At 36.3% G+C, this 20,930-nt stretch overlaps 1 protein-coding gene across 1 annotated transcript in view; it reads left to right on the top strand.

Moving 5' to 3' along the window:
* Positions 1 to 112: 112 nt before the first annotated feature.
* TTC13 (tetratricopeptide repeat domain 13) overlaps positions 113 to 20,930 on the top strand; it is a gene marked incomplete at its 3' end in the record, with an annotated part of 36,972 nt that continues 16,154 nt past the window's right edge. The window contains exons 1-15 of the mRNA XM_079550793.1: positions 113 to 338; positions 2,513 to 2,607; positions 4,523 to 4,598; positions 6,703 to 6,773; positions 8,717 to 8,782; positions 10,220 to 10,312; positions 11,089 to 11,205; positions 11,983 to 12,093; positions 12,491 to 12,573; positions 13,904 to 14,045; positions 15,939 to 16,113; positions 16,510 to 16,666; positions 17,718 to 17,848; positions 18,169 to 18,301; positions 20,679 to 20,771. Coding sequence (XP_079406919.1) covers positions 119 to 338; positions 2,513 to 2,607; positions 4,523 to 4,598; positions 6,703 to 6,773; positions 8,717 to 8,782; positions 10,220 to 10,312; positions 11,089 to 11,205; positions 11,983 to 12,093; positions 12,491 to 12,573; positions 13,904 to 14,045; positions 15,939 to 16,113; positions 16,510 to 16,666; positions 17,718 to 17,848; positions 18,169 to 18,301; positions 20,679 to 20,771 — 1,763 coding nt within the window. The 5' untranslated portion in view covers positions 113 to 118. The remainder of the gene's footprint in view (positions 339 to 2,512; positions 2,608 to 4,522; positions 4,599 to 6,702; positions 6,774 to 8,716; positions 8,783 to 10,219; positions 10,313 to 11,088; positions 11,206 to 11,982; positions 12,094 to 12,490; positions 12,574 to 13,903; positions 14,046 to 15,938; positions 16,114 to 16,509; positions 16,667 to 17,717; positions 17,849 to 18,168; positions 18,302 to 20,678; positions 20,772 to 20,930) is intronic.

Genomic DNA, 20,930 nt, shown 5'->3' with positions numbered 1-20,930 from the left:
GCAGCCCAGCGGCAGGACTCCATACCCCACCGGGCAGCGCGGCGGCTCTCTGCTCCGCCCCCCATCTCCTCCCGCGGGAGGCGCTCTTCTCCCCGGGCGCGGTGTGGAAGCGGTGCGCATGCGCCGCGCGAAGATGGCAGCTGCCGGCGGACTCGGCTGCGCGAGGGGGTTGTGGGCGCTGCTGTTAGTGCTGGCCCTGGCCCGGATCGCGGTGGCTCTGACCGAGCAGTACCCGACCCTGTCTCTGCTCAAGCAGGAGCTGCACCAACAGCGCCAGGGTCTGGCGGGAGGCTGCGCCTCGGCGGGCGAGTGGGCAGAGCAGTACTCGGCGGAGTGCGGTGAGTCGGCTAAGCGGCCGTCAGCCCGGGGCTCCGCGCGGCCCTGCGGGCACGGGTTGGGGCGGAGCGAGGCTGCCGGCCGGCCGGCCGGCTGCTGTGCGGGGGCTACCCGCGCTGCGGGGCCTGCTGGTTCTGGGCTGCGTGTGTACAGGGTCGAGAGTCCCCGTACAGAAATGCTGGATCAGGGTAGCGAAAGCTTCTTGGCTGAACTCAGCCCAGCTCGCTTCACGCTTCAGTACAGACCCGGAAAGACTTTCACCCAGTGCTAAGGTGAAATCAGTGTCAGGTGTGAGTTAATAAACAGCAAAGTGTTTTATGGCCTTTCTTGTCCTAGTGAGGCACAGCTGATTGGCTCCGTTGGCAGTGTGTGTAGAAGGTTAGGGTTCGATTTGGTGGAAGATGTTCTTTTAAAGAGCTTGGAGTAACCGGGATCCATCCCTGGTGCTCTGCTTCAATAATCACCTGCGTTCGCTTTTGATATTTACTGGTAATCACATAGCTGGCAATTAAAAACCAGCACGGTAACCCTGAGATAGCAAGGATTGGGCTGGTACACAGCTATTTAAATCTTACTGCTGAATGAATAGCCAGTTTAAAAGTTCCCTTAAGCTTTCAACTGTTGCTTTAGTTCTCCTTTCCCAGAAGCTGAGAACCTTGTTGTCTCACAGCATTTCTCTTGCAGCCACCACAAGATCTGGGCTACTTTCTTTGCTGTTTGTGCTTTAGGTTGTCAAGAAGCAGTGCTGTACAGCTGTGAGTGTACCTAGCCTAACAGGGGCGGAAGGGTCTTTTCCCCCTATGCACTGTAAAGATAGACTGTTATTATGCTCTGCCACCTCATTCAGAAATTCTTTCACTACATTTTCACTGCTATACAGAAAACGGTTCTGGTGGTCATAAGCCACATCTCCATCTTTTCATTTTGACTTGAGAAACTAAGTTTGCCCAGCAGGCCTGATGGATGGCTGCTAGCTGTCACTGACTTAGTGACAGCACTGATATGGCGCAACTCACGTGTTAATGATGCTGCTGCTGCCTATGGCATGGGAGAGGAAAGTTCTGAGCAACATTAAGGATAGGGCACAGCTGAAACCTCCCCAGCAATGCTTTCGTTCTGGAAACTATGTATCGTGAGCCGCTGTTCTTATAGGGCTTCCCAGCTTTAAACTTTGACCTTCTGTTTTTCACTAGTCCTGCCTCTGTTGTGTGGCTCAGCTTAGTTCCAAGTTTCTCTTTACAGGGGTTGACTTTATATACTACTTAACTTCCTTATGAGAAGCTGTTGCTTTTTTTTTTTTTTTTTTTTTTTTTTTTTGTCTATGTTGGAGAGAAATGGGGAGTTAGCTAACTGCAGACTGAGACCTCCATCAAAATCCATGCGTAGCGCTTCTTCCAGAAGTTAATGCAAACACTCTCTCCCCATTACCTTTCAAACTTACTGCCACTACTCTTTTTTTAAATATAATATCTGGTACTTGCGATACAGAATAAAAGAGATAATACTGTCTTGCTTGCTTTTTCTTGTTTGCTTTTGCAGCTTTTGAAACTTGCGTTTCAAGTTGGTAGAAGCTTTAGGATATGAAGACTGAAAAGCTAAATTCTTTTGGGATAGCAGTAAAAGCACCACGTAGATCAGATAGTGACTTCAGTGTGGGCTTTTGTTAATTTGTTTCTGGTTTTGTTGTTGCTGTTGCTGTATGCTTTGTTAGTCTCTTTCTTTGCTGTCTTGAGCTGTGTTTGGCTTTCTCTCATTTCTAGGATAGAGTCAATCTTGGGCTTTCTGTAGTGGCATCCTTAGTAATATTTGTGAAAGACTTTCTGTATGTTTAGTTTGTTGCTGTTTGCTATATTTTTCTGTACTTTTTGTAGTCTTCATTTTGTCTGTTACCTGGATTTCTAGCAGCGGATCTTTCTCTACCTCTTTTCCATTTATCTTCCTCTGTAGAATTGGAATGATGGGTTGAGCTTCAATTTCTTGGACGAGAGAATATCAAAGGGGAATACATCTACTGCTTCCAGTTTCTTTCCCTTTTATTCCTCCCCTAACTTTTTAAACTTTTTTTTCCCCCATGTATTTTTAGTCAATAGCACGAACAGAATAGTGAATGTGAGGAAATATAGTAGTGAAACATATGTGACTTCTTCAGGTATTAATTATCACTCTTTTCCCCTAGATTCATCATTTTTGCACTTCCAGGAATCAGACTGTGACTTAAGAAGCTCTTCATCTTGTGAGTCCTTGCTTTCTCTCAACACAGAAAAAATTCTGGTATGCTATCAAAAATATAACATGTACAAAACAAATCTAAATAGACTGTTGAACTGCCTTGAACTACATAACTAGTTTGAATTAATTTCAATCAAATAGCTGTAAGTAAATTGTATTAATCAGTAGACATATGTCCCCAAAAGCTCAAATATGAATCAACTGAAGTTGGTTGTGAAAGAATGGCTCCATAGTACTCCATCATGAGTCTCTAGGGTTCCCAGCAGTTTATACTTATTGAATCTGGTCGGATCTGTCCAGTCTAGGAGTACCAGCAGTTCTTTCTAAGGCAATTAAATATATATTTGTTATAAGTTTCCTTGTTTCAAAAGTATTTTTGAGTGTACTTTTTTCTTTTTTTGCTTGTTTTAAGAGATCAAGAATACGTTTAATTTGAAGCTGATACGTTTAATTTGAAGTGATAAATTCTCAGTCACTTCTCGAAGGCAGAAGGCTTGTAGTTTTTTTGCATGTAGAGCTGCAGGATATCTAACTAGTGACTGGATTCAGAATTTGTTGAAGTGTGTATCACCTTCACGTTCTGAGGAGTTAAATACCAAAAATAACTTTCTGAAGTATGTCTTCCAGAAATTGCCTTTGGACAAATGATGATGCAAAAAGATTGGTTTTGGAGGTCTGTGGTTTGTAAATATTTGTGCAATGTAGATTGGTATACCTGTTGAGCCCTGCTTATTCTTCTGTTCTACTTAATTATTTTTAGTTAATGACAAAAGAACTATCCCATTCCATTTTACTGAGTAGGGTGTTAATTCTCATTACATCTGAGCTCACACATCATTTCTAGTTGCAACAAAACCAATTTTTAAGAAAAAACATGGTTTGCTAATCTTAAAATGTTGTTTAAAGCTCTGAATTTGAAGAGTGGACTAAGCTTTCTTCTCATTAGGTATACAGGGCAGAATGTGTTCTTTTGATTTAGGATGGTTACTTTCGCACCTGTAGGTCAGTGTAATACCTGTCATGCTGTCATGGGTACAAGTGATAGGACTTCTTTTGATTGAAGGAGACAAAAAAAAAAAGGAAGACAAAGTGCAGTCTTCTCAGAGATGAAGATAACAATGTTCTCTGAAGTTTAAAGTGTTAAACTGTTAGACTATCTTCTGTAAAGTAGAATATGCAGAGACGCACAGTTTACCCGAAGCAAAAGATCTGAACTCTGAGAGAAATTCATTTTTCCATTCTTACGTCTTAGGACAGTTTTGAAAGCTTTTATTTAATAAGCATTTTGAATTTTCTTAACATGTACTCCTCTGGTAGGCTTGCAGCTATCCATGGTATACAGTTATGAAGATGAACAGGGTACAGTATTTCTGTATTTTAGTTTTTGTCTGTGGCAAAATCATTTTCCGTAGATAGGCTATTTGAGGAACATAAATTTTAATCTTTGCTCAGCCTGCTGTAGTCTCATCCATAAATATAGGTTGTTAGAAGAGGACAGCCTTTTTCCTTTAATACAGCACTGCAAAGTTAAGCTTGTCTTTTATTGCTGGAGCCATTTTCTTTTCAATGTTTCATTTTGTTTTACTTTTCTGTAGTACTCTTACCTTTGTAGAGACAAAGAAATTATTAATGGGGTGAAGAACAGAAGCTTTCCTATGAGGTGGAATGTGTTAAACTAATAAAACTTCATCTTAGTTGTAGTACAGAAATGGCAACCACCACTGAAATGCTGATAAGGTCCTTTAATCTGAAATGTTTGGCTAGCCTTATGTTAGAAAGGACAGCAGAATCTTAATGAATAACAGTTTTTCTCCCTGCAGAAGACTGGGACTGTATTTGTTTTCATTTACAGCAATCACATTGGTCTTAACGTTTTGATTTAAAGTATTCTCTGTTAAATTTCTGTTAAATTATTTACCATTGTTTGCTAAACACTACAAACCATGATGTTTTACAGAGTCAAGCAAAGTCACTTGCAGAGCAAAAGAGATTTCCATTCGCTACTGACAATGACAACACAAATGAAGAATTAGGTAAGCTATCTTATAAGGTTTGTGCAGGTGCATTGCATGCTCACTGGTAGCACTGAATATTTTGAAGCTAAACTAACAATTCCTAGGTGATACATTAATTTAGAATGATCCTAAAAAGCCTAGAGAGTTTTCTTTGGGGTCTTCCCAAGAATCCTTCCTGCTATGATCACTGGAATTCTTCACTGCATCTGTTTATGAAAGCAATTCAGAAATCATCATTAAATCCTATTAAAACAGTGTCAAATATATTTCCCCTTTTCTGTCATTACTGATGTCTAAAACTGAAAAATTTACCTGTAGGATGTGGTTTCTGTCAAGCATAGATCCATACATTCTTCCCATCAACACAAGTAGCAATTTTTGTCCTTTCGCAATCCACTTCTTGCTGATGTTTTTTTCAAAGTACACTTGGGGCAGAAGATGGGGGCATTTCAAATAAATCAATGAGGAATACTTTTCTCGAAAACTTTGAGGAAGAAGTTGTTTTGATTCTCCAAATGCGTTCTCATCAGAAGCAGAGGTACTATGAGGGAGCAAAGGGATTACTGAGAGTGTATTTCAAGGAAGACAGCAGACTATCTTGTATAACGTCAAGGGGAGACTTTACTCATAATTTGTCTAAGAAAGTGAAAACAATTGAGTGTACTTTTGTTGATCTAACTTCCGTTTTCAAGGATTTATCTAGCAAAACCTGGGGGCTTCATCTCTTTTTCATTTATCCAGCAAACCTAACTATACTCATAGAATCGTTCAGGGTATCTGAACTTCCACCCAGCAGAAAAAAAAAAAAATAAAAATGATGCCATTAATACCTGCTCTGTGGACTCAAGATTATACCAGGTGGTCCCAGTTCCTGTGTTTGGTCTGTAGGCTGGCACCTACGCACTGCCAAAAGATTGTGGTTCTGCCTGTCTGAAGAATAAATATCTTTGTCCTGTAAAAATATTTTTGTTCAAATTGGCTTATTTATCTCTTTATGGTTGAGTAGATAATTGAGCTGATATCCAAGCATAATGTATGCTTAGATAATTACTCCTAAAACTAATTAGAAGCGTGGGGAAAGGCAAATCCCAGTGCTCAGTTCTACTGTCATGTGAACTGCATGGAGAAAAGTTTTACCTTTCATGGTTATAGTCTGTAAAATGCTTGGTTCATGTGGGCACTGTGTGCAGATATTAGTCTAGAAATAAGAACTGTAAGAGATTTAGGACTGTTTATTTTAGCATATCATAGATATTCAGCTGTCACAGCTGAACTTCAGTTGCACAAGCACAACAACTTTTAAGTCTTATGACCTGACTGTTTTTCTGTCTTCTGGGGATTATAGGATCATAGAATCCTTAGAATTGGAAGGGACCTTTAAAAGCCATCTAGTCTAACTTCCCTGCAATGAACAGGGACACGTACAGCTCAATCAGGGCTGGATCCAGCCTCGCCTTGTCAGTCTCCAAAGAACAAACAGGTTTCTAAAAACAGTTGTCGGTTTCTTTATTGAATACTTGGATTCTACTCTAAAGTAAGAATGCAAAAAACTTTAAACCTTTCATATCTTTTAAAATAGGTGAAGATTGTGCTTTTCAATCTCATCATAAAAACTACAGAATCACTTCAGTTTTTCTTGATACTTCTTGTGAAGGAAAAAAATTATGAGCTAGTAAAGTTGAGCAAAACATGTTCAAATGAGTAAAATCAATTCTTTCTAAAGGAAGTGTCAAAAAAGTATTCGTGTTAGCCAAGTTCACAACTTGAGGGGTCATCTAGGGCCATCAAATGGAGTCGTGGTGTCTTTTCTAGTGCCAACTACTTTGGACGCTAACGTGAACTCTTTCCTGTACAGCTTGTAAAAAGGTGAGGGGTAAAGCAAATACAGAACTCCAAAACAATTCTGATGAACGTAATCCAAATTGAATAATTAACAAATGGTAGGTAATGGTTAAAGAAAGCAATTTTTAGTGGTGGTTTAGAAAACCCTTGGCCTGTCTTCCTCTTTAATGCAATATAAGTACTAATATAGCTTACAACTTGGTTGTATTTAATATATGTATTTAAAAAAAAAAACAAACTGTTTTTTGATGTTTTACTGACACTTGTAATTTCTTGTTAGCAATTGCTTATGTGTTGATTGGCAACGGCTTGTATGATGAAGCCATACGACAATTTTCAACAATGCTGCAGGTAATTTTTCTTTTTGGACTTCTTAAGTAAAATGTAGCATTAAAAGGAAAAAAAACCACTTCATTAAATTATCTACTACAACTTATGGCTTTTACCAAAACAGGTATTGAATTAAGGTTTTTAAAGTGAGAGCAATTGCTCTGTTATTTGTTCCTTTTTTTTGCATCCAAACATAAGCAGGCTCTTAAGGTCGGGTGATTCATATCTCTTTTGGTGGTTATTTTTCTCATCTGTAGGAATAATGTTTTTATGACTTCCTGAAGAAAGGATATCTTCAGAAACTGACAGGTGCAAAATTGAAGCTCCTTTAATTATTGTCTTAGGGTGTAAGCAGAGATTTTTTTAATTTTTGTGTGTGTGGGTGGAGGTGGGCTGCAGTTGTTACTAGTAGCATAAGCAGAAAACTAAATGAGATCATTTGTTGGTAGTGTCAAATATCCTGCTGTGTTCTCAGTGATATTCTGAATCTTCTATGAATGGAGGTAGCCACATAAGAAAACAAACAAACAAAAAAATAACAAAACACCTAAAGCTGATTTCAAACTACTGTATTTGCCTGGCTAAGAACCTGTGACTACTAGAAGTATGTGCCTGGTTTTTGTTCTAAACTGATTGTAGTACACAAATGTAAGTGATAAGTAGGAAATAATACTGTGTATTTCAATTCAAATCACGTATGGCTCATATTTAAATTGAGTGAAAGTATAGCAGTTCAAAAAATAATTGTAGGGAGCTTATCAGAGGGCAAAAAAGGTTTGAAGCAGTTTTTTTTTTTTTCCTCAGGTATATAGAGATCTGCCATTGGCTTGTTTCTCGTATGAGGAATTACTTAATTTGCTTGTCTTTCTAATGACAAATTGTGCTTCCAAAAAGCACTGTAATAATAAAACACTTCCTGCATTCTTTTGAGTAAGAAGGTAAAGTGTCAAGATAAGCAAGATACAGGAACTCTAGAAAGTTGCTATGAAAACTGTGTATATAATAGAGTAGATTTGTGAGGCATGCATTTAGTTTGAAATCATGATATGATTGGATGCCTCAGAGAATGTAAACTGATTGTGATTTCGTCTTCCATAATTTTAATAAACACAAAGCAAATATTAGAACACTTAACAGGACAAAACAGTCATGTTTAATCACTGTATTAAAAGTAGAGAAGTTACTGAAGCTGACATTGACAAGTGTACACTTGGAATCAGCTGAAGTCTGGCTAACTGTCAGTACTGGTTATACTACTTATCTGTTGTTTAGTCAATGAAGTAATTTGTTTCCTGACATTTGTCCCAGGTAAATGAGACCAGGCCTATTCTACAAACTGCTGTAGCACAGCTGTGTACCTGTTTGCAGTTATGGTGTGTGATTCCTGACTGACTTTTAGAGAAACAATGACAGTATAGACATAATTGTGCCAGGAAAACCTTCTTGCAATTGTAATTCTTCATATTTGGATGGGAAACTGTGGCTGGATTAAATTTTATTGGACAAGATTTTTCACTTCTAGAATCCATCAGAATCTAAACTCATTTCTTTTCTTTTTTTATAAAACTAAATCATAAACACAACTAGAAGAAAGGAATATAAAGGTATACCTTTATCTCTTCTGTATTTTGCTCTTGGGTGCTTTTGCTATAAAGTGGTGTTTAAAAAAAAAAAAAAAACCCTATGTGGATAGCGTTATTTCTCATAAATTTCTTCTTTTTCATCAGATTAATGGAGATGTTTAGCTCGTTTTCCTGACAAATAATTCCTCAACAATTCCAGTAAATTAAATTGGAAGTTGTGAGCACATGAAAGTATAGGTTGTAACACAATCAACTTAATATTTTTGTCTGGCAACTGTGATTGTGTATCGCTTACTGGTTAATGCTAACAAGAGTTAAACATACTCTGAAGTAAAATGCTTATTTTTTAACTGACTGTAGTACTTGCTTACAATCTAACAGGAAGAACCAGAGCTGGTTAGTGCAATTTATGGACGAGGGATAGCGTACGGAAAAAAAGGACTCCATGTAAGTAAATAATTATTGAAAGTAAAACTTAATGAATTATTTGAATCTAAACTATAAGAAGGTCTGTCATAGGAGGAAGAGCAAGATTGATTAGAACTTGATAGGTACGTACCAAATTGCTTTGTGCTGTCTTGCTATAGTGGTGCTGAAGTACTCCACCTCCTCTCGGTAGATACTCAGTAACATAGTGATCTCTTGTCATAGAATCGTAGAATCATTTTGGGCTGTACTGCTTGGCTCATGGGTACATTATCTTTGTATGAGTGTGGAAATAAAGCAACGTGAAGCAAGGGTGCTAAAGGAGAATATAGGTCCAATTGTGAGTGGTGAATAGTAAGGTTGAGGTCTGGGAGCCACATCTACTGGAAAGCATTAACTAAAAAGGTAACAAGCAAAATCTTCTAAGAGATGGTTCTTTCAACTCCCACTGAATTTAGTTTCATATCTTGTCAGTGTTTAGAAATGAAGAAGCAACATGGAATGACCATTAGCTCTTGCAATCCTGTAGGCTTTGTATTGCTTCTTGATTGCCACACTTCATGAAATTTGTATTTCTTTTACTTTGTTCAAAAAGATTTGAAATAAAATTATTTAGGGCTGCTCAAAAATTTCTTGAGCAAAAGAAAGTTTTAAACTAACTTGAGTTTCTGTAGCTCGTGATTAAGTAGTTTCTGGATATTGTAGGGGGAAAATAGCAGAATTCAAGTTCTTGAAAATTTACTTTGTGCAGGATCTTTAATTCTACCAATAATCAGCAATTACAGTTGCTGATGGGAGATTAAAATCTCTCATATTTGCACCTGTTTAACACCATTGTAGTTTGTTGAATTATATTGGAAGTTTGGACAGTTCTCCTTAATAAAAGATGGCTTCTGTGAACAATACTGTTGAATTACAAAAAGATGGTGATTAGCACCTTGGAAATGTCTTTGCCTTAAAAAAGATGAATGAAATCTAATTGAGAACTTGCTATATAGCCAGTTTTTGGTTTTGTTTTTTTTTCTTTTTTGTAGCTGAAGTAACTGCTCCCATCCTACAATTTACTGAGGGATGTATAAAAACTTAGACTAGATACTGATGTCATCAATCTGTTTGCTGGAACTCCTAACATTAAGTTATAGATGGTACTGATGAAAACACTGTTGTGATTTCATGTGAGAGCTTGATCCAGCTTTCCTCCCAAGAAAGATAACTGGATCTGTAAGCTCCATGTTTATGCAGTTACATAAATGAGCTACTAGAAGGGAAACACACAGTTGATATGTACAAGCAGTTTGTTTCTGTAGGAGTTTTTTCAGTTATTTGTTGTGTACTGCATGTTAGTCTTGTTAGCAAAGGTGTGTAAGGCGTCTTTACCAAATTAGTTTTTCTTTGGTCTTTGCAGTGTATTACTGTAGGCATGCACAGTTATTTACCTTGTTTTTCCTCTCATTTCAGGATATGAAAAATGCTGAACTTGCTCTTTTTGAGCTTAGTAGGGTAATCAGTCTAGAGCCAGATCATCCTGAAGTATTTGAACAGCGAGCAGAAGTGAGCATTTTTTTTCTCTTTTCATTCTTTTGGAAGTCATTGCTGTTATATAGTGTTTTCAGTGTAATTTCTGGAATGTTTACCTTTAAAATTAAACATGGCATTATACTGTAGCCAATGGAATAGCACTATGCGTTGCAGCTTATTATTAGTACAAGTTGGCAAAATACCCACCTCACAAAGAACAAGTTTTTAATCAAATGCTTTGATTTTATGTTTATGAATATAAATAAAATGTCATTCAGAGATGCAAATAATTGTTATTCAGCCAGTTAAGCTATCGAAAATGGATTTCAAGAAGTTGAGTAAGATAACTCAAGAGCGTGCTTAACTCAAAATAATGCATATTAATAGTAAATGCCATAATATGAAATAGTAAGTCATAGTTTTCATGTTTATAATTGCTTTTAATACATTTTATAGTAATGTTTATCTAAAAGATGTGAAAGATGTTCATTTGAAAGGAAAATGGACAACTTTTGGGTGGAATGTTTTGCCTTTATTGAAAAGGATTATGAGAACACCTTAATTACTTTTCCAGTTGATTATGTTGGGATTCTTTGAAATACAGTATTTTTCTTTGACTTATTTTTATTTGAAATACTAAGTTTCTGTAAATAGTGGTCATAATGAAGTACAGTTGTATCCCGGGGGAAAATGTTTTCAGATGTTCCATTTTATTTATAAGAGTTTTGTTTTATTTTGTTTTGTTTAAAAAAAAAAAAAAAAAAAAAAAAAAAAAAGCACTGAAACATATATGTTTATTTCCTTCTTAGATACTTTCCCCACTGGGACGAATCAGTGAAGCATTATCTGATCTCACCAAAGCCATACAGTTACAACCATCAGCACGGCTCTATCGACACAGAGGTACCCTGTACTTCATATCTGAGGTTAGTAGATTTGGGGGATCCTGTTTGGTTCTGGTTGTGTGGGTATTTCTGTTGCTATCTTTCTTTGCTTTTAGTACTAGCTGTTACTGTTGTTCAAGAGCATCTTTGGTATTTAAATGAAAAAATCAACAACAGAAATCCTGTTTTTTCTGTATTTAATTTTCCAGCAGTTCAGAGGTATTATTCAGTTGTTTCATCTGCTTATCTATTAAATGCAGAGAGAAGCTGTATGGTTTACTTTAACTGCACATCTCTCATTATTTTGTTCATTGGAGAAATCAGATATAGATGTAGTCTGTTTTGATTTATAACCTACAGCTACGTGTAGGCAGTATTTTAGATATCAGTCTCAAAAGGAAAGATATGGCCAATGCAATAATTACCACGTATCTTAATAAGTAAATAAATACAAAAATTCTAATATTCTATTTTGTTGTGTGTCAGTTCTCTCACTCATTAGAGATATGTTATTTGTTTTACACTAAGGATTGTCTGAATGCTGAATAGCTGATAACTCACTTGACTCTGATCTCACTTTCTGTCTGGCTATTTTTTCAGTTTTCTGTCTGTCATATAGCACTTGCTGAAAATCAGATTGGAAATGTTATGATGCGTTTCTTGTTCTTTGATATTTTGAGTGGCAGTTGTTGCTGCTTAACCCTGAGGCTAACTTTCTATATCAAACAAAATTTTATAATTTAACTTTATGAAGATACAAATTTGTGTTCCTCTTCATTTGTATTTTTCCTCTGTCATCTGAAATGTGCTTTATTGTAGGATTATGCAACAGCCCATGAAGATTTTCAGCACTCACTGGAACTGAACAAAAATCAGCCTATAGCTATGCTTTATAAAGGCTTAACATTTTTTCACAGAGGACTTTTGAAGGTAAAGTAGTATTAAATAATAGTTTACATAGAACAAGCTAGATGTTGATATAGTTTTTTCTCACACAAAGTTTTTTTTTGAGGCATAAGAGTACAAGCAAAATGAAAATGCAATTGCTTTTGGTTCCATTGCTAACAATGTAATGCTCCATAATATAACAAGAGTTCTGGTGACCTTGCTGGATATTGATGAATATCCAGTGCATAACTGATGATGTGTTTATGTAGTGCTTTCAGAGATGTTTGTATTTGGCATCCCTAAGATCTCTATGATTTTTTTCCATGGAATGAAGACTCCCTGGGGGTTGGGGATGAAGAGGAAATAATGCTAAATTATTCCTTGAATGGGCTAGAAGAGGATCAAGGGAACTGCTAATATTATGTTGGTGTCTTTACAGGAAGCCATTGAATCTTTCAAAGAAGCTCTGAAACAGAAAGCAGACTTCATAGATGCCTATAAAAGTCTAGGACAAGCCTACAGGTAATGACAGTCAGAAATAGTTTTAAACTCTTTTTCTATATAATTATTTAAAATGTGCTCCTAAATTTCACACATTTGTTACAAATCCATACAGAACTGCATGTATATGTGGTGGGTTCTCAGGCCAGTATGGCATGTCAGGTGTTTGGTATGAATTATTTCCAGGTTTCCTTTATAGTTTTAATTCAGTTCCCAGGAGCTCCTGATCAAAGGTTAGGTGAGTAGCAGATACTTAGTATACCTAAATCATGTCACAGATCTTTTCTTTAACAATGAAAACACTTAGTACAAAATATGTTTTTGTATTTCATTTGATTATTGTGCTACTTAAATTTATGAACAACACACTGTATTGTGAATGTGGCTTCTTTTGCAGTAGTTGTCTGTTAGATCCTTTATAAGTTTATCACAACTGCAATTTTGAGAATTAATCTTGCTAGGCTATTTTTAATGTAGTCATGTAGTTACTTTCACTATCAATTAGAGGAAAAGAAATTCCAAGCTTGATTTAAGTAGTACTCACATTTAAAAAAAAAAAAAAAAAAAAAAAAAAAAAAAAAGTTACATAAAAAATGATTTTTTTTTACTGTTGAATGAAATGTGTTACTCTAAAGGTGGTCTGCAGATAACTGTTAAGGAGAAAAATATGCATACCTTGTAGATGAGAAGATAAATTAATTGTCAACTTATAATCTCTGCATGCTGTAGTTCTTTCCCCAACCTGCTGTCTCTTGTCAGCTCTTTATTTCATATTTTAATTTATTATCTTTGGACATTGCTGATCTACAATGTGGATGCTGCTGCAGCAAGAATGTATCTTAAGGGTTTATTTATGCAGAGTTGATACAAAAGTGTTAATTACGGATTTTTAGTTACATAATTGTGCTCTTTTTCTTCGGACTGTATGCTTCATTCAGCATACAGAACATGCATTAATCCACTGCTTTCAGTGAAAACATTTGTTGTAGAATCATTGAATATCCTGAGATGGATGAAGAATCCACCCGTAAGAATTGTTGAGTCCAACTCCTTGCTCTGTACAGGACCACCCAAAAATCAGGTCTTATGTCTGAGAGCCTTGTTCAGATGCTTCTTGAATGCTGGCAAGCTCAGTGCCATGACCACTGCCCTGGGGAGCCTGTTCCACACCTCAACCACTTGCTTTGGCCACTAAAAAAACAGTTGCAGAATTCTTGCATTGCTTAAGGAAATTTTCCCATGATATTGCATTCCTTTTTAATGATATCTACTGTGGACACATGAAAACAACTTTTTTTTTTTTTCTTTTCCCTTCTGTATTCCTCGCTTTACGCTTTATGGAACTTTTTAGGGAACTTGGAAACTTCGATGCTGCTACAGAGAGCTTCCAGAAGGCTTTGCTGCTAAATCAAAATCATGTCCAAACATTACAGCTGAAAGGAATGATGCTTTATCATCATGGTAGCTTAGATGAAGCGCTGAAGAATTTTAAGGTATGCAGTGGAAGGCCTTAAGTTAAAAAAATTTAAAAATGTTTTAACGAGGAGTAGCAAACAAGAAATGTTTTAAAAAAAAACACGAGGTTTTACATTCTGAATGCAAAAATGATTTTTTGCGTATTTGTACTAAAACAGTTTTGAAGTCTGTTGTATAAAAAAAAAAAAAAACCTTAGAGTTGAAAACTGGAAATGAAATTTGGCTGAAACAAAGATACTTCATCCAACTGCAGGATGAATTTCTGAAAACCAAGCACTAGTTGAAAAGTTTGGTATTTTTTTGCTAATAATACTTTACTTTGAGTTGAAGCCTAATGTTTTTTTTTTTTATAATTGAGGAAAGAAAGTATTTAGTCTTCTTTCTAATTTTAAGCTTAAATTTTCAGTGTTTACATATATATATATTTTTTTACTTATTTCCTTTGTTTGAAACCACTGTCACTATACAGTGATCTGTGTAGCTTGCAAAAAAAGTCAACAGTGTGTGTTTCTGTAGAAAAAAACCAAAATCTTGCTTCTTCCTGTGCACGTTAAGTAACAGACTCATTTTGCAGGCAAAACAATAAAATATATGTTGATCATATGTTCATATCCTAAAAAAAATACCTGAAATGAGATGTCTGCATGAGTGTTTCACTTCCTGAAGGAATTGTAGAATGGCCTGGGTTGAAAAGGATCACAATGATCATCTAGTTTCAACCACCCTGCTGTGTTCAGGGTTGCCAACCACCAGACCAGGCTGCCCAGAGCCACATCCAGCCTGGCCTGGAATGCGTACAAGGATGGGGCATCCACAGCCTCCTTGGGCAACCTGTTCCAGTGCGTCACCACCGTCTGGGTGGAAAAACTTCCTCCTAACCTAAGCATCCCCTGTCTCAGTTTAAAACCATTCCTCCTTGTCCTATCACTATCCATCCTCATAAACAGCCGTTTCCCCTCCTGTTTACGCACTCCTTTCAAGTACTGAAAGGACACAATGAGGTCTCCCTGGACCTTTCTCTTCTCCAAGCTAAACAAGCCCAGTTCCTTCAACCTTTCCTCTTAGGAGAGGTGCTCCAGCTCTCTGATCATCTTAGTGGCCCTCCTCTGGACCCACTCCAAGAGCTCCACTTCCTTCCTGCACTGGGGACCGCAGGCCCAGATGCAGTACTGCAGATGGGGCCTCACAAGAGCAGAATAGAAGGGGACAATTGCCTTCCTCTCCCTGCTGGCCATCCCTTTTTTAATGCATCTCAGAACACAGTTGGCAGCGCTTATCGCAAGGAGTGCTGTGTCAGCCATTACATGTATCTCTTCGATAATGCAACTTGTGGATACTGGTGTAATTGAAAAGATGTTTAAACTTTTAAGGCAGATATGCTTTTCTAAAGAGATGTAACTGTTGGAAAAAGAATCATAGTAATACTGAGTGTTTGAGTATAAACTTGCTCCGTGTTTAACATATAGTAATTATTTAACTAACATATTGAAGTACTGTAATGCATGAACTAGGGAAGATAGGGATTGAAGAAGTGACATGACAAAAATGTTGAACTATTAAAAAATACCCCATTATTAGTATCATCAGGAATGGTTTTTTTTCCTAGTTGAATGAATCTAATGAAACCAATGCTATTACCATTAGTGCAAACATGATCTACCTTCATAACAATGAAAGTGAGATAGAAAGCACGTTTACATTGGCAATTTCTTTTGTTTTCTTTAGTGAAGCTAGTAGTTTTATGTCTTAAGAATTTGATCAGCATCTCTTGAAAGAGAATTTTGATGTAATATGGAACTTAATGAAAAGATCTGTTGATTATTAGTGAAGATTCTACTGAACAAATTAGTTTATTTGAAGACATTCATTCTTTCTTGATCTGTGGATGTTTTGTTCCTTTAATCTCTTAGAGGTGTCTACAGCTAGAACCATACAATGAAGTATGTCAGTATATGAAAGGACTCAGCCATGTTGCAATGGGACAGTTTTATGAAGGCATTAAAGCTCAGACTAAAGTTATGTTAAATGATCCACTACCAGGCCAGAAGGCTAGCCCAGAGTATCTGAAAGTGAAATATCTCCGAGGTGAGTTGAAATTTTTGTTTGTTAGTTTTGTTGTTTTTTTCTTCATTCCTCTGAAAATGCACACATGCTTACAGTTATGGCCATTTTAAAGAAACCACTGTGTATTCTAATGAGTGCTGTAGAGTATGTCATCCAAAAATGTACATGCTTAGCAGTAGATCATATGGTTAAAAGCCAGCACCATAAGTCAAGTGTATTTTTCTGTGTACTGGTAAATACTTAGCTGAAGTAGATGTATTTCTGTTTTAGAAATCAGTTAATAGCAAAATTTTATTATCTAAAAACATCTTATTAAAATCATGTTGGATAACTGACAAATATATAACCTGTGGCTTCATATAACTACAGAAGTAAACTGATGTACAAATTTGTTTTAATTTTATTTCTTTCCTCTAGAGTATTCTAGATACTTGCATGCACACTTGGATACCCCTCTTACAGAGTATAATATTGATGTAGATCTCCCTGGAAACTTCAAGGACCACTGGGCCAAAAATCTTCCTTTTCTTATAGAAAATTATGAAGAACAACCAGGCTTACAGCCACACATAAAGTGAGTATTTTTAATTTCTTTAACCCCCCTCCAATGTTTCTTAAAATCTTGACTTCTAATTTTGAGGCACTTAGACCTGCCTTTTCTGTGTGCAAGTTCTTTTTAAAATCTCTGGGATTGGAGTTGATTTATTTCATAAGAAAGAAAGAATGAAACTTAAGATAGTTTTTGCAAGTTGATCTTCACATAATCAAGTAATATTGTTTTTACTTTATATAAAATTATTTATAATAATTTAAATTATTTAAAAATCTGCTTTGCTTTCTTTGCAAATAACATTAAGATATAAGTTTGAGATCCTCAATATGGTATTATAGGACCCTTACTACAGTTTCTTCCTATGTGCTCTTATTTTATTATGGGTGTAATTTCCCAGGCATTAAGTAGATTTTTAGGAACAGCTGAGTTTCACTGGGAAAAATATTCTCTAGAAAAACTTAGGTAACCAGTATTTTAGAAGGAGCGTGATTGCAGCCAACAAAGTAGGCGATGTGTTAGGCTAGCCTTCTAGGCTAGAAACATGCATCTAAATAAAGGGTAGTAATTTCACCTGCTATAAATGCATTTCTAGATACGTTCTCCTGTATCCCTTCTATCTTTGTATAATGTTGAATTGCATTTGGCTTTTGTGTGGTTCTGTTCCATATACGCAATTTGTATTTTACAGAATTAAGAGAGAAGTGATAGAATAAGGCTTCCAGTTTCTATATGTATTCTTTCCTTATTTAGTCTTGAGGTTCTTCAGGATATATCCACTGAAGGATGGTGTGTTGTTAGTTAACTCAGCACCATTTAATAATGAGAGGGTCTGAAGGCAAAATAGCTTTTGACAATAAGTTTAGTAGGACCAGGATTTGATTTCAGATACAGAGTGTAACTGCCATATACGGTGTATGTTTGGTGACAATGAGGAGAAATGGGTGTTCTTTATAAAGCTTTTGAGTATTTCCCACACAAACTGTATTTATTACCATACAAACGAATTGTGTTTTATAACTTCCAGGATTTGTGTTGCCAAGTTATGTCTGATGTATGTTTTTCTTTCTGTAAGAGATGTATTGTTTCAGAATTTTGAAAGCTATAGGACTGATGTGCAAGAACTCATATGTGTAGCTGATCATCTGGGTTCCATGATGCAGTATGAGACACCAGGATTTCTTCCAAATAAAAGAATACACAGAGGTATACTGGAAAAGCTTTATACATTTGAAAAATAAAAAGTTAGTGTAGTTACAATTTAATGCTCTGTCTTTGCTATCTGTATACATTTTTCTTAAGCTCTATGCATTTGAAATAATTAAACAGTTTTAAAATGAAAATAATGGTATCAGCAATTTGGTTGGAAATTGTGATCTCCCTATCCAGATTGATGTTGACAGTTTTGTCTGTAAATACATCACTTCCCTGCTTTGGTTTTATTGTCCGCATGAAAAATAAGCGTCTGGTTCTAATTGATTTTCTACTTCTGTTGTTGTTTGTCTTTCTTTCCTCCCACCTCCCAGCAATGGGGTTGGCTACTTTAGAGGTAATGCAAGCTGTACAGAGAACTTGGGCAAACTCAAAAGTTCGGATGAATGGGAAAACAAGACTGATGCAGTGGAGGGATATGTTTGATATTGCTGTGAAGTGGCGAAGGTAATGGTAAAAGAAGAGAGAAAACAAGCCTTAAGTTTAACAGTGGTGCATGCTTCAATTAGCCAAGGGGCTGAAGTCAGAACAGGTAGAACAATTACTCTTTCCTTGTTAGAAACAGATGGATGTTAGCCTATGTACTTGAATGTGTCTTTGTGCATATCCTCATCCAGTCTGAAAAATCCAATGCATTCCTTAAAGGATTTTGTAACAATACATCATCTAAATGAAGAGCTTAGACTGAGGCGTTCTGGGCTTTGAGCGGTGTTTACTTGGCTTGGTTTTTCGTTTGAAGTTTGTAATGTAAACAGAATAGACTAAAACAAAAATGTCTTGCAAACATGGATGGGATCAGTTCTTGATCCACACACTTATATCATCAGATTTGTCTGAAAAATGTGAGTTTGGGACTTTCTTAACGTGTCTCGCAGCTTGCTTTTCTTTCACTTCTCCCGGTGCATAAAACATCCATCATAAGAATCTTTCCTCTCATTTTCAACCAATTTTTCTGTTTCTAAAGAAGTACGTAGTGCAGAGTTTTTTGGCACAGAACTACTACTAATAGAGCTGTTAGTTATAACTTTGTTACAATTAGATCTGTTGCCAATTGTTTGGAAGTTATTCATATCATGTATAATCATTTACTGATTTCTGTTTTTGGAGATACTTTTTAGCCAAATTCTGCCCTTTAATACTTTATGTATGTCATGCCAATACCACTATATGTGCCTGTTATCAGTGGACCTTTCTGTTGCCCAATTCTTTAGAGAGAGGATAAAAAACATAGGATGTTCTCATCTGAAGTTACACTCAAAGCAGATTCTTCACAGTTGTTAATAGAGAAAATCTGTAGTAACATAGCCATGTGATGATTATCACATTGGTCTCACCACGTCAGCTACCTTAGTGAGAAAGCTACCAGCTTGGGCTCCTGGTCCTTAGGTAAGCATCTGCACTGATTAAGCCCAGTGATTAATATAACTTTGCAACCCAAGCACATAACAGCCATCAAGAATATGTTTGCAATCTGCCATATTTTTTTGTGGCTTGTGCATTTCTTGAGTCAGAGCTCATATTTTTCTGTCATTATTCTGGCAGTAACATTAGCAGTTAAGAATGAGTTGAGGCATATGTTTTTTTTTTTTGTTTGTTTGTTTTTTGAGACCAAGAAGTCAAAATACAGCATTTATATTGGTTTAATTCCTTAAAAACCAAAATCCTGTAAAATATCTCTCATAATAGTTGATATTAGTCCACTACAAACTGGCATACTGCAAAGTCAAACTTCCTTTCAGGAGTTTTTTTTTTAATTCATTCACTTTTAATTCTGTATGGGCATTGGTATTGGCATTAATACATCACTCCTAACATTGTGTTTAATTTTTGAGAAGAGCAGTTTTGAATACAAAAAATTCTTCCTTAGAACAAGTGAAACTCGCCATAGGAGGAATCTTGTATACATCTTAGTAAGAAAGAATTATTGTTGGTGGGTTCTGTTGGCAATGAGAGATCTTTTCTTTTGCCCAGAGCACCCTAAAGATGGAGTAATCATAGGCACATTTGATTGAAGAATCCCAATTACTGTAGGGTAACTGATTTTTGTTTGTTTATGTGACAGAAGCATCTAGAAGCCTTAGTGAAGTTGAGTCCCTGTTATGCTTCTTTCTTCTGCAAAATAAAAGGCAATTTGTGTAGCAAAGAGCCTATTGAGTAATAGCAAGTTAAAGTATGGAGGTGAAACAAAGAAGGATAAGAAGAAATACAGTGATATTATAGTGTTAGTAATAATTGTGCAGATCAACTAGATATAATAAGCCAATTAGGAGCAGCAATCAGAGTGATAGCCTCTCCTTAAAAACAGACGTACCCAAAACATGTTAAAAGCAAATCAACAGGACAGCAATAGGAAAACATCACTATCTGGGCTACTGTTCTTTATTAAATGAAAGACATGAAATGCAAGAACCCTACTGAATTTTAAAGAGGAGAAAATGAATGCTAACCACCACTCTATAAGTAGAAAGTATTCTGATAAAACAGAACGATGCTTTAAGCATCAGGAGTGCAGTTAGGAAAATGCTGTTTTCCCTTTTTAAAAAAAGTGAGGAAAAGGTTTGGAGTGAATTTTTGTGGTTGAAGCAAAGCTGTGAAAGACCCTAAGATACTCTGCAACTTTGTTTGAAGCCCTTATTTTGTGTGAGCCATAGTTGTGTGAAATGCTTAATAATATTCTTAGGAATATTCTTAGGTATGTTTCACTTATTTGTGACTGCCTATTTCTAGCTTTTGCCTAAAATTATTTTGTGTAAGAATAAAGTTCAATTAGAAATATTACGTGGAGTGAAATGCGTGCCAATAATAACGTCTTTTGTCTTTGTAGGATAGCAGACCCCGACCAACCTGTGCTTTGGTTGGACCAAATGCCTGCACGAAGCCTCAGCAGAGGTTTCAATAACCACATTAATTTAATCAGGTATGAGATTTTCCAAAATTTTCCCCACACACACTAAGGAACTGAAATTTACTGCTTGTTTGTGAAACAGTGTGCTATAATAATCAATGCATAAGTGCTTGCTGTTTTGCATCAATATGTACTTTTTATTTTCTAATGGACCATTTGTTTTTTGTGTGC

This window comes from Tetrao urogallus (genome assembly GCF_951394365.1).
Source record: "Tetrao urogallus genome assembly, chromosome: 2".
NCBI classification, from domain to species: Eukaryota; Metazoa; Chordata; class Aves; order Galliformes; family Phasianidae; genus Tetrao; species Tetrao urogallus.
Note: the sequence above shows the minus strand (reverse complement) of the source record. Positions and strands in the feature narration are given on the sequence as shown.